At 48.5% G+C, this 14,214-nt stretch overlaps 1 protein-coding gene across 1 annotated transcript in view; it reads right to left on the reverse strand.

Moving 5' to 3' along the window:
- ZNRF3 (zinc and ring finger 3) overlaps positions 1-13,729 on the reverse strand; it is a 156,396-nt gene extending 142,667 nt beyond the window's left edge. The window contains exon 1 of the mRNA XM_019426552.2: positions 13,132-13,729. Coding sequence (XP_019282097.2) covers positions 13,132-13,431 — 300 coding nt within the window. The 5' untranslated portion in view covers positions 13,432-13,729. The remainder of the gene's footprint in view (positions 1-13,131) is intronic.
- Between the last annotated feature and the right edge of the window lie 485 nt (positions 13,730-14,214).

Raw genomic sequence — 14,214 nt, forward strand, 5'->3', positions numbered from 1 at the left:
TCCCCCTTCCAAAAACAAGGTTGGCATGGCAACCCCGGCACCAGTCACCGTGGTCCCTAACCACATCCGCCAGGGCTTGGCATGCTGAGGCGTGTGCCAACTCCGTTGTCTGTAGGGCACTCCTGGCCACAGTGCACGGCAAGCTATAATCAAGTCAGAAACCATCGCATTCGTATAGAACTCGGCTCAACATAAATATTCATTAAATGTGAAAACCTATGGTGATGCAATCTTGAGACTGCAAATTTAAACACAAGAGTCAGGAAATGCAAAAATTACCACTGCCACTGCAACTTGAAATCACCCACACGGCACATTTAATGCCACAAGCGAGTTTCTTATGTGTCCTAGAGATTTAAACCTAATAACACCAAAATTTCAAAACTACACATTAGGTGCTTGTTTAGTTCCCTGGATGACATTCACTAATAGGCATTGGAACATTTCCAGAGTGGATATGCCAGGAAGGGGCACAGAAACCCTCTACTATAAGTGAAATATAACACATCACGGGTACACTATAGAATCTTCCCGACAGTCCCAGGGCCCATATCATAGCCACTATTCCACAAAAACAACAACAATAACCAAAACAACAACAACAACAACAACTCAATATGCCAACATGTACATAACCAAGCAATAATTCAATAATTCCCATATGTTTATAGTGCGCCCCATAAAGAGTAGAAAATCAAATGTTTATTAAATTGAAATTTCAATTTCTTCCACACAAAGCCTGCTGGCCTCTTTAGAAACACTACTGTAGTCCTTTAAAACTCTGCTTTCCACCCAGCACTTAAAACACAGGATCAAGGACCATGCCAGACAGTCCAAATGAGGTAACAATATGGTACAAATTTAAGTAGGGATGTAGGGACCCATATACAGTTGCTTCTGATGGGTCATACTGGAGTTACAGTATTGCTGTATACAGTTTTGCTATTCCTCAAAAGTACCAATTTTCTAAGTGCCACCAAAATATTATCCAAACTTAAATAAAACACACTCCCTAAAAGTCTACAGTCAGGCTGGGACGTTCTCTTCTCCAGCATGCTTTGGACAATGTACCCAGGTAGTTGCATGCCAGGCTGGAAAGGAGTTAAGAGAAGGCATCATCCCCTTGCCCACATCTCCTTTTCTAGCTTCCTGGAGAGCAGGGGCAAGGTGAAATTACTGTGAGTCTGGTCCATCCCAACTGTTTGGAATAGCCCTGGGACACACCCATGTCTGCAAGCTGCTTGTGAATTGTTTCTACAATCATAGAAAGTTCTCCCTCCAAAAAAGCCTCGTCTTTTTCTGGCCACACTAACATCCCCATCACTATGCTATCCCCAAGTATTATGATCTAGAAAAAGGATTTCAATTCGGTAAATATTAGGGAGTTGTACTGCCAGGCAATAGGGGGGTGAGTAAGGCGCAACCCCCGCCTAGTGGGAGCTGTGATCTTGTGGGGAAAGGAAACTATTAACAAGAGGACAACTACAATGAGGAATTTAAGACCAGCTGCCAAGTGAAGGAAGGAGTGCTTGGGTTCAAAGGAATGCACTGGTGGAAGAGGAAACGTGTGATGGGAAGGACTGGACATGTGGCCCCTGAAAGCAGGGAAGGAACCAACCGCAGAGGAGAGGGCACAGAACATGGAGGCACAGAAGTGTATTACAGCAGAAGGGTGCTCAGAATGAACGGCGCAGACGAAGGAAAGCACAGACCCATTCAGGGAACAAGGGTGGAACACACAGGACCCAAGTCTGCAGCCCAGAGGCGGCAAGCGGACGGGGGTGGACAGGGGCGGACAGGATGGTGCTGGAGGGACTGCCCAGGTCACCCATGTGCTCAGCTGGGTGGTTAACAGTGGGATGGTCCTGAAAGATTTTGATCAAGGTTGGGCTGAGATCAAAGGTTACTATGGAAAGATGAGGCTGGTGGGGGGAGGAAAAATGGACTCCGAGAGCGAGAACGTGAGGCAGGGAGACCTGCGGGCAGCCTCTGGCATGAAGAGGTAAGGTCAGCGAGGAAAGAGGAAATCGAGCACCATCTTGAGTACACCATTTCCCTTTGACCTGGTCACAGGCTACCTTGATTTCGATTTTGAAAAGGCTTTGCAAGTCAAGCTTGCGACATTCTTTACATGCCATTGGCCGTCTGCTTACCACGGACTCCAGCACCGAGGCACGTTCTGAAAAGATGACAAATCTCCGGGTACTCTGTGTCATTTCCCCAAATTGCATAAAGGGGCTGAATACACATGTAAAATGGGTTTAAGTAATAGTGTACAACTAGGTACAAAGAAAAACACTCTATGTTGAGTATGGGACAAGCCTTGGCAACCAGGACAACCTGGCCGGCAGCTGGCCTTCCAGGGCAGAATCCGGGGAAGGCACTCCCAAGCTGCACGCTGAGACAGAAACAAGATAATACAGGTGAAAATGCACTGGGGACCCTAATGCACCAGGCACATGAAAGATTTTCTGGAACTCAACCGCCAAAGTGGGAGGCTGTTCTAGAAAGACCAGCACCGGGGAGCCCCAAGACCAGACTTCTAATCACAGCTCCTCTTGTGACCAAAGGCCCAAGGCCCTTGCCCCCAGTCCCCTCACTGTAAAAAGACAGCTGAGCCATAGCATTTTCAGGGTGCCCTCCAGTTGAAACAGTAACTCTAGAGGTCAAAAGAAACCAAGGAGCAAAAAGAGAGGCAGGACACAGATCTTCATGAAGACACAGGCCAAATGACTTCAGCCTTCGAGAAGAACAAGAGAAAATGGAAGCCCCTGTACCAAAGTAAAAAGAACACTGGTCACACAGGGCCAGGTGAGCCCTCCCCAGCAGCGAAACTAGAGCCTCACGGGGTCCACTGAAGCATCATAATGCCACAACAGGACATCAGGCACATTGGGTGGTTGAGGAAGGAAAGAAAGGAGACTCACCAAGCACAACTTAAACGCTTTTGGCTTCAGGACTTTCAGAGAAAGGCTGGCCAACTCCAGTGCCTACAGGGGCCAGGCGTGGGTCAAGGTAATTACCACTGAGTGAAGTAAGCCAAAGCAATGCAATGGAGACTGATGAACTTGAGGGCCCATGTCCCATCTGACGGGCACGGCAGTTATCCCACGAGGCAGGCTAGGCTGTTGCCATGCAAAAAAGTGGACCTGACATTGCCAGTCTTTTAATTTTTCAAGAAGAGCCAAAGCCCTAGATTTTGATGTAAAATTTCAAGATGTTTAACAGGGATCAAAGAAAATACCAGGAACCAGTTTCAGCCCTTGGTCCTGCTGTTTTGAATGCACCCCTGGTGAACCTGCGCTTGGCTCCACTCGCATGTCTGCCCAACGCCAACTAATGGCAGCGTCACTCTGAATGAAAGGACAGATTCGTATGGCCTTTCTGAACCTGGCCTGTTCACAAGCAGAGAGCCTGCTCTATGGGAACACTGCGGGGCACAAAACAGTGAATGCAGGAGCAGCACCCTCCTGGGCCACAATCTGTCGCCACAGGATGTGCAGACAGCGCGGTGGTGCCTTCCGTGAGGTGTTCTCTAGGCCTCCCCACACAGCCATCTGCCTGGACAGCCGCCCCGTCCCCTGCCCAGAACACAAGAGCGGCCTGCTGCTCCTGAATCACGCTCAGATACCTATGAGGGAGGACCCACGAAACCACGCCAGGTACCTTCCCTTTGATACAGACATTAGTCATAACTCAGATCCTCGCGGGAGAGGGAAAAAAAAGCCAGTATTTTACTATCCACTAAGAGAAACGGACAGACTTTCACTTGTAAGAAGTCGCCTTTGGGATTTTTTTTTATTGTTGTTGTTATGCTACCTGTTATGAGCAGGAATAGGTGGAAACATGTATGCCAACCTGGCAGGGAGTATAAACTAAAACCACCCTTCTGCAGAGCAATCTGACAACACATACCAGGAGCATTCAAAATGTTTACACCACTTGACCCCATCCATGGTCCCAATTCTAGAACTTTATCCTTTGAAAATAATCAAGAAATACAGAACGGATGTTCCCCACAGCCATTCCTTAGAATAATGGAAGACAAGAGTATGCTACACAGACACTAAAAATGTTTCAAAGCATTGAGCAACAGGAAAATACTCAAGGTGGACAGAGCGTTATAAGCACCAGGTAATGCTTTCTCCAATTTTCTTTAGAATCCCTCCAAGCTCACATGAAAACGAGAGAAAAAGTTGGACCAGAACACAAAAGGTTAACAGAGGTTATCTTTAGGTAGTGGGATTCATTTTCTCCTTCATACTTTTCTAGATCTTCCAAACATTTTCCGATGTTTATCTGCAATAAACACGTATTATTTTTACAATTAAAAAATAAGTTATAGGGATGTCTGGCTAGCTCAGTTGGTGGAGCATGGGACTCTCGATTTCAAGGCTCTGAGTTCAAGCCCCAAGTTGGGTGCAGAGATTCCTTAAAAATAAAATCTTAAAAAAAAAAAAAAAAAAAAAAAAAAAAGTAAGTTACAGGTGATTTTTTTTTTTTTTTTAAAGAAGATTTTGGCCCTGACTAGAAACAATGTAAAATTAACCTACTCTTCTGGGGCTAATTTAACTGCCCAAGTTTGTATGGGAGAAATCACAGAAATGACATGCTTTATCAGGGGTGCAGAAAAGGTGATGTTTTTCTCTACACTGTATCCACCGTAGAGACTCAATAAATGCTGACAAGTTAGCACACTCAAACTAAATTCAAGTAAAAAATCAAATTTTAATCGAATTCTTACAGCACTGGATAGGCCCTTACACACACCCAACTGAGCATGACCTTTACTCTTTTATTTTTTTTAATTTTTTTTAACGTTTATTTATTTTTGAGACAGAGAGAGACAGAGCATGAACGGGGGAGGGGCAGAGAGAGAGGGAGACACAGAATCTGAAACAGCCTCCAGGCTCTGAGCGGTCAGCACAGAGCCCGATGCGGGGCTCAAACTCACGGACCACGAGATCATGACCTGAGCCAAAGTCAGACGCTTAACCGACTAAGCCACCCAGGCGCCCCAACTCTTTTATTTTTAACACGCAGCAGCTTGGGCACAGAAATCCCCATTCCAACATACATTTTTAACATCAAACTGCTAGGATCCTCAAAGTATGCTTTTCACATCAAGTCTACACATTGAGTTTCTAAACAACCATCTCACAATGCTGGAGAGAGCAGGGGATTAATACCAAGTCTTACAACACATCTTAAGGGCAATAAAAATAAAATGCTCTCCCTTGAACCACAATAGGCCAGCTGACCTCATTCTCTTCACACTATCATGAGTCAACAGAGCTGCTAAAAGTCAGACTTTAAAACATCTCATTCAAGCTACAAATGAAACAAAGAACCTCTACTCTTTACCTCCTCCCTATCCTGTTTGACAGGTATAAAAAGGCACGTCTCCACAAAGGGGTTATCAGCTTCAACCTCAAAGGTGGATAAAAATGAGTTGGAAAAGGCCAGAAGGCTCAAATCCACATACTCTGTCATTACATACGTGTTTCTTCAGAATGGGTTGCCCAGACCTACACTTTGCAGCCTGGCCCGGGTGTTCCCTCAGTATCCTGTCCTACCATATAAGACTTGTGCTTTGCGTGCCGTCTGTCCCCAACACTCAGCTGCCTGAGGCCAGAGACGGTGTCCTGTGACCTCACCTCTCGCCCAGGGCCTGGTGGACAGAAGGCAGCAGTGGATACCTGTCCACAGAAGGAATACAGCACCCATAGAGAGTTTTAACAGCCAGGAGGATGGAATGAGCAGGGAGAATCCACAGCTCTAGGCTCTTAGAATCTTTTATTTCATTTTATTTAAAGAGAAGCTATTTTTTTTTTAATGTTTATTTATGTTTGAGAGAGAGAGTGCGAGCAGGGGAGGGACAGAGAGAAACGATCTCTCAGAGGCAGAGGATTTGCCAGTGCAGAGCCCAACGCGGGGCTCAAACTCACGAACTGTGAGATCATGACCTGAGCCGAAGTCAGACACCTAACCCACTGAGCCACCTGAGAGCCCGGCTTTTACAATTTTTTATATCAGATATTCAGGGAACATGTAGTTTGTGCAATGTAAGAAAGGGGCTGCGTGTGGGGCACAACCTCTTTGGAGAAAGCGATGGAGACTTCGACATGGCTCTAAAAAGTCAGCCACCAGGCACCTGGGTGGCTCAGTTGGTTAAACGTCCGACTTCGGCTCAGGTCACGATCTCGCAGTTCGTGGGTTCAAGCCCCGCATCGGGCTCTGTGCCGACACCTCAGAGCCTGGAGCCTGCTTCGGATTCTGTGTCTCCCTCTCTCTCTCTGCCCCTCCCCTGCTCATGCTCTGTCTGTCTCTGTCTCTCAATAAATGTTAAGGAAAAAAATATTTCTTTAAGTAGCTACAGGAAGGAGTTGTGTCTCACACCAGAAATCCCTTAGATGCCAGAACACCTGTGGCCATTCCGACTTTCCTAATAGCCAAAAAACAATCAAAGAGCCACTGAGTGACAGTTGTACACTTCAAGTCACTGGTCCCTCTTCCCAAATTTGGCCGATAGGCTCTTCACGGGAAAAACAAGTCGAATGAGACTTCTATGCAAGAAAGAGAGACAGAAGGAGGAGACAGATCTCTGTAAGTGTAGGGAGGGCATCTTCTCCGCTGAAGTTACAGACTCACTTATTGCTCAGTCGTCCTGGGTTTATATCCGACTTCAAACTACACCATCAGTTCCCATAATCTCGTCCCAAGCAGAAGCAAGTGCCAACTGAAGCAGTCTTGTAAAAACAGAAATGGCTTAGAATCACACAGACCTGGGTTTGAATCTCAGCCCCACTATGGACATGCTCAGTAACTTAGAAAGTGACTTCATTGGGGCGCCTGGGTGGCTCAGTCGGTTGGGCGTCCGACTTCAGCTCAGGTCACGATCTCGCGGTCCGCGAGTTCGAGCCCCGCGTCGGGCTCTGGGCTGATGGCTCAGAGCCTGGAGCTTGCTTCCGATTCTGTGTCTCCCTCTCTCTCTGCCCCTCCCCCGTTCATGCTGTGTCTCTCTCTGTCTCAAAAATAAATAAACGTTAAAAAAAAAAAAAAATTAAAAAAAAAAAAAAAAAAAAAGAAAGTGACTTCATTCTCAGAGCTCAGTTTCCTCATCTGAAAACCTGGGACATGCCGTCTTAGCTCGCCCATGAAATGTGGGCACAGCACTGTGTCCAGAGACTGGCACACAGGAAGCACTTGGCCATCAGTAGCTACCTTATAAAGCTCTGACAGAGGGAAAGACTGAGTGAGTCAAAATTTACATCAGAGGAGAAAAGCAACATTTAAACCCAATGTACAATTTAATTCCCCAATTATACACCTGACCCTAAAGCATGCTTCTGCATCTGCTCTCTCTGGCACACTCAGCCGAAATGCAGCCAAAAATGACAGAAAGCCTCCAAGCCTGGGAGTCTGGAGACCCGAACTGTTATCAGGTCATCTCTACCTCGCCACATACCCTGGTCAAGGCACTTCACTTCTCTGGATCTCCTTATCTAACACATTAAAGGGCTGAATCTGTTCTTCTGATTATCAAGATTGATTTAAATGTCATTTTTGTCATGAACCGTAAATCCACATTCCCCAGACTTGGGAAACACCAACAGGAAGCAAAGTTTTCACATGGCACATATTCAGGTTAATGATGATTCTGAATTCCAAGCCCCGACTGTTATTTCCACAGACACTAGGGCTTGGCTATGAACTATTCTCCATGGGTTTGTCCATCCGTAACAGCTGTCCACATTAGAGCTTTCTCAATACTCAGTGTTTTGTCAAGTAAAGAACGTCTACAGACCCTTATAATGCCAGGTATCCTGCCCCTTAACATGCATGCACACAGGTTACTCGCATACAGCCTGGAGTAATCATACCAGTGGTCCACCACAACCAGAGAGACGTCCATTCTTGCCATCTAATGCCAAGTAACTTTCTGGAAATAACAACCAAAAAGGAAAGATAATCCCAGAATTTATTAGCCAAGCCAAAGGAAGTTACTCATCAATTAATCCAAGCCCAGTAAGACCCATTGCCTGCCTGATATCGATTCCAAATCCATCATTCAGTCACGAAATATTAAGTGTCTGACAAGTGGCAGACACTGGGGACCCAGAGATGGATCCAGGGATGAGCAAAAATAAACAGACCATGCCCATGGGGTCAAGGTCCACAAGAGAAGGTGTGAGGGGCTGTTCAAGGCATTTCAACATCAAAAGATGCTCCATTTCGTTTTCCAGTAAATGATGAGAAGGAACACATTTACAATCTGCTCTCGCACATGCTGCATTCAGATCGTCACCTTCTTGCACTCCACCCTCTAGATGCAAAAAATTCTTTGAGTCACCATTTTCTCACTTCACCCAAGGATAATGCGTTTAACTAGTACCAGATGGATGCACAGGAGAGAAGTTATTCGTTACAGACAATGGATGTCTTAGGAACCAAGGGCTCAATTCTGTGGGGAAACCCACTTGGGAAGGATTATCATGCATCCATACACATCTATCACCATGAGCGACTGTGGACTCCAAAACCAATATGGGGTCTGGTACAAAACAGAGTTTTGGTAAACATTTATTGGATGAAAATGCTCCACGGAGACACACAAACCTGGAGACTTCTCTACAACTCTTGCCAGCCTGGGTCCCACATCACTCCAAATTCTTAGTAATGGACTATTTGATGATGAGTATCAGATTAGTGCTTCTCTTTTTCCTCTTGGGGAGGAGGGGCATCACAGAACCCCCCAAGAGGCAAAATTGTGTACCTTCTCAGGAAAATAGAAGTGCACGTACACAAGTGCAGGCGCATGTAACTGTGCGTATAATTTCAGGGGTTCACAGGCCCTCTCTAGAAGTCTGTGACCCTCAGGTTAAGAACCCCTATACTAGATTCTTAGAAATGAGACTCAATTGATGTCCAAATCCAACCAGCCATGTTCTATTTATCTGGCAAAAATACGAGCAAAGGGGCCAGACGGGCCTGGGTTTCCATCCAGGTTTTATCATTTGCCAGCTATGTGAGGTTCGAGAAGTCACATCGCCTTTCTCGGCCTCGGTTTCCTCGTCTGTAAAATGGGTTAAGGGTAGTTGCTAATTCCAGTTAAAGTCAGGATGAGATGAGCAAACACACGACGTGCTTGGCACGGTGCCCTGTATGCACAAGATGGCGGCCATCACCACTTTCCTTCTGGTCTGCGGAATCTACGCTTGCCTCCCACTACCATCTGCACCTCCGTTCAGAGCTGCATTAACAGCTCCCATGGGATCTTAGGGAACAAGGCAGAAAAGGAGAGCCCCTGAGAATTCACGAGGTCACAAAACACAGCCCTAACGTTTTCCCCCAAATCAACTGCTTGGTTTTAACCTATGAAGGCCCTTCTGACAGACAGTCGGCAATCTCCTTCTGTGTAAATCCAGGTCAGCTGCCAGCACACAATTGTTCTATTAGGCCAAGTCAATTTTTAGAGGCAGGCCTGTTCACTTCAAATGGGGATGAAAAGCAAAGTGTTTGATCAAATACCGAACTGCAGAACCACACTGACAGGGAAACAAGGCAGAGGAATTAGTTTCCTAAAATTATTCTCTGTGATACCCTTGGTTAATATTGGATATTTAAGGATGTCGCTCAGCCCTTCTGACCTACCACCCAGCTTCCCCCAGCTCCTCATAGCTAAAGGCACTGGCTTGGGTCTTAAATGTTCTCAGCGCGCCTCTGCTTTCAAGACCATTCAACACTTAACCCAGGCTCCAGAAAGGCCAGTTTTAAAGTTACACAAAACCTATCATTCAGACTCCTTCTACAAATGAATTTCTCAAGCCTTTCTAAATATTTGACTTCAAGGGAAAAAAATGCATTTCCACTTTAAAACAATCTTTCATCTCTAGCGATGCAAATTTTCTTTGTTTGTTTAACCAATCCAGATACCACCAGCCAGTGTTTAATCAGGCCTTTATTTAACATCGCTAACCATGTGAGTTGCGCAGCCAAGTCTGAAAGTTTCAGATAATGATCTCATAATAGCAACAAATTGGTTCAAAGATGAAATATGTATCAATATATCTAAGAACCCTTTAAAGTTCCACACTTTAGAATGACAGGACTGTAATTAATTCCTCCAGCATTCAGACTGTATGCCTGACATTCTTACAAGCAAATGGATTTCAATGCTGCATGAATAATATAATTAATAGCATTTCATATCCACATACTGTTTTCACAACTTTCACAGATGAAGATGTCAAAAAAAAAAAAAAAAAAAAAATCTCTCTTCTTAACAGAGCACACTGGTGACCTTGGGAAAGTTATTTAAGCCTAAAACGCACAAGCAGAGAACCAAGAATCCTGTGACTAATCCCAAGGTTTGAATTACTATCTCGCTCTGACACTGACACACACACACACACACACACACACACACACACACACACACTCTTAACCCAGTCTCCCCCTCCCCTTCCATGCAAATGACCAAACAGGTACTCTAATTAGAAGTATCTGGGGCAAACCCGACTGTGACAAGGTATCTCCTGTCACTGTATATAATAGGGAGGGGGAAAAACAGTAACAAACCAATTTCCTATCTTAGAACACTTAAAGAGACTCCCAAACAGATCTTTTCCTCCCCTTAACCATGAACAACAGTGCTACCGAACCCCACTGGAAAAAACAAAACGCCATGTTGCAATGCTGCTATTAGGTTTTAGTTATAGGAGAATGAACTCTGCTCTGAAGACCATAAAATATTAAATAGCAAATCACGCAGGGTTATTTTAAGACAGTAAATAAAAGGAGGTTTGAAAAGTTCAACAAGGCGCTTAGAAAACATGATTAATCTGAAGCTGAACACCAATGTGTTCCTTCTACATTGTCATTTTTCATACAAAATGTTACATTCCCTCTCAGCAGTCCTGAAACACCAGCTTTCCTTACAAAAACATTTTTCAGGGCTGACAGGGGCCACACCAGTTACTTCAGTCGAGCAGTATTCAAATAACTAATAAAAACATGCCAGCCTCTGTATACACACAGCCCTGAAAGCCATGCTGAGTTCCCTCCATCTGGGCACCCATGAGGTTCAGCGGGTAGGCCCCTGCAATAAAGTTATTAAAGATATGGAGAACACCAAGAAATGACTATTCAGACAGCTCAGATAAACTCACCAACACTGTGCAGTTATAAAGGAATTAAGGACACCTATTAGTGATTGCTTAACAGGTCAACTTATTAATACCATTTAAGTCATTTTTCTTTACTTAGCAATTGTTGACTGATTTTTTTTTTTTTTTTTTTTGGCTAGGCTAATGGACTACAAAAGAGATAAGCACTTCAAAAAGATTCAAAAGGGAATAGATTCCTTCTGCCAAATTCACACATTCTCTCTACTCACAAGGATAAAATAGCTACAAACGGTGTGTTTAAACTGCTAATTTTGTATTAAATGGTGAACCCAAGATTATCTCCAAAGCACAGCACTACCCATAATGGATAGCCAGCCAGACAAACTACGGTGGAGAAAGAGTGTAAGTTAAAACACTGCAGATAAAAATCACAAACTTCAAAAGTCTCCTTCAAATAGTGAAGTGCCACATTAAAACATCTTTTCTCTTAGAAGGCTGTAAATCAAACATTTCTAAAGCCATCAAGGCACACTGAAAGCCTCAAAGAGGAGTTACAAGGAGCAAGCTTTAAGATCCAAACTATTCTTGAAGGCTGCAACTGAAATGTGTAGGAATCTTCAACAGACCATCTTCTCTAAAGCTTATAAACTAAAGGCCATAATTATAACATTAGCAAGGAAAAAAGTGCAAAAGCCTTTAACATATGTAGTCACAGGACTCAAACATGTGTTTCCCCTTTTATTTACCCTGCAGAAGTTTAAGACGGGGATAAGAGCTCTGTGAGGCAAGGCTGCTGATTAATCGCTTGGCAGGGATGCCTCCCCCAGCTTTGTAAGGACACACCTCTAAGGAGCCAAGTTGCACAGCTCCCTGCCTACCCACCTAGGGCTCTGAGTATGCACCGCGGGAGGAGAAAGGAAGAAGCTGCTATGCAATCATCCATACGCTTCCCTTCTCTTCATTCATAACTCATCCAAGAGTAAAGCACAGAAGGCCCAAAGCTGAGAAGTCTGCAGACATCCCATCGCCTCCAAAAAGGCTCCAAAACAAGCCAACCATTTCAAATCGCCCGCATCCGAGGCATGCATATTAACCGCCCTAAGTGGGCTGGCAGTCTACTAACAAGTTGATAAAATCATAGCCAAGGAAGCGGGAAGGCATCTACCCAGCTCAGCGACCGCAGAGGCTTCAGCTCGGCCCCACCTCCAAAGTGTAGGCACAGCTTAAAGCTCTCCCCAGCCAGCTTCCTTTGGACACAGACCTCTCTCATTGGGAGCAAGGTGGGGAGGCCCTGTCAGTGAGCGACCCTGTCTCCCCATTTCCAGGCCCTCCGCAGAAGTCCTTGGCCCAGGAGCGGGCAGGCAGTCTCCCTCCCACCCTCTGTAACCTGAGGCACGCAGCGAAGGCTGCCTTCTACGGCCACTCCAGGGCACTCGCGATCCCCACTCTCCGGCCAGCTCCCCCTGCTTTCCTTGCCTGCTGCTGCTTGTCCACAGCCCTGCAGGGAGGTCAGCGCCCAGGTGAGTGAGGCTGGCGGCAGGTTCCAGAAAAGAACCTAATGGTGTACAGCCTCTCAGACAAACCTTAGCTACTCCCAAAAAGAACGTGCAGGGATGGAAAGCAAAGCCTGCAACCTGAAACAAGCCACCCCATCCTTCATCGCTCATCTTCCCAAAGTTGGCATGCAACAGGTAGTTCCAGGACTTCCACCTGAGGCAAATCGAATGCCCAACCGGCCCAAGGGGGCCGTCCCAACGTGGGTACCAGACCCGGGGTCTCCCTCCCGCTCCCCCCGGACCCGCAGGAGGCCAAGCCCCCACGTGCGTTCGCCCCCCGCTGCGGCGCCCCGGAGGCCGCGTCCCGCCCGCGGGCCGGGGAAGGATGCCGCCGGCCTCCTCGCCGCCCCTCCCGCCCGCCCGCCCGCCAGCCCGCGGCGGGGTCGGCGGGCGCAGCCCCCGGAGCCATCTTGTGGCGGCGCGGGGCCCGGGCGGCGGGCAGCTACCTGCACGATCTCGCCCTCCGCGCTGAGCGTGGCCCCGGCCCGCGAGAAGCGGCCCGTGAGGCCGGTGGTGTAGGTGGTGTAGTCGCCGCTCGGGCTCGACTCGAACAGCACCACCTCCACAAACGCCGTCTCCTTGGCCCGCGCCGCGCCGGGCCCCGCGGCCGCCAGCAGCAGCCCGAGCAGCAGCGGCAGCGGCGGCGGCGGCGGCAGGCGGCGGCCGCGGGGGCCGCGGGGGCGGCGGCGGAGGCGGTGGCGGCGGCGGCCCGGGGCCCCTGGGCGCCCGCCCGAGCGCGGCCTCATGGTCCTGCGGCGGGAGGGCGCGGAGGGCGGGCGCGGCCGAGCATAGTCGCGGGCCGGCGGAGGACCGAGCGCGGGCGGACGCCTCACAGCCCCATCGCGGCGGCGGCGGCGGCTTTGTGGGTCGCAGGCTCGGCTCGGCTCCCCCGGCCGTCGCGCCGCGGCCCTTTCATCTGCTCCACGTGAGGGGTTATCCCCGCCCCGGCAACGTCGTGACCCGCTCTCCCCTCCCTCCCCGCACTCGACCGCCGCGGCCGCCGGAGGGGGGGAGCGGGAAGGCGGGGCAGGCGCGGCGGGGGGCGGCCCGACGGCCGGACACGCCCCCGCTCTCGCCCCGCCCCCTCGCCCCGCCCCGCCCCTCGCCGCCTGCGCCCCACCCCATTGTTCTCGCCCCGCCCACCGCCCACCGTCTTGCTCCGCCCCATCGTCCTCGCTCCGCCCCCTCCCCGCCGTCCCTACCCCGCCCCCTCGTCCTCGCTCCGCCCTAACGCTCTAGCTCCACCCCTTCGTCCGCGCTCCGCCCTCGGCGGCAGACATTTCTCCTTACGGTTGCCAGAGTTCGGCGGGAACCCGGACAGCATCCTGCTCCCGGGCGACTGCATTCTCTCTGGAGGCCCCACGCCTCCTGGTCCGGTGTGGTAGTTAGGGCCTTGCCCTTCCCGGCTCTGCGACCCCAATCCACAGTTCCTGGGAGCCCGCACCCGGCTCTCCACTCTCACCCCCACCTCGAATGGGATCGAATGAGAAAGGCCCCCGCGGGTCAGGGCCGTTTGCAACTCAGCCTTG

The sequence above is a fragment of the Panthera pardus genome, unplaced genomic scaffold, assembly GCF_024362965.1.
Source record: "Panthera pardus isolate Hobbes unplaced genomic scaffold, ASM2436296v1 HiC_scaffold_15, whole genome shotgun sequence".
Lineage (NCBI taxonomy): Eukaryota > Metazoa > Chordata > Mammalia > Carnivora > Felidae > Panthera > Panthera pardus.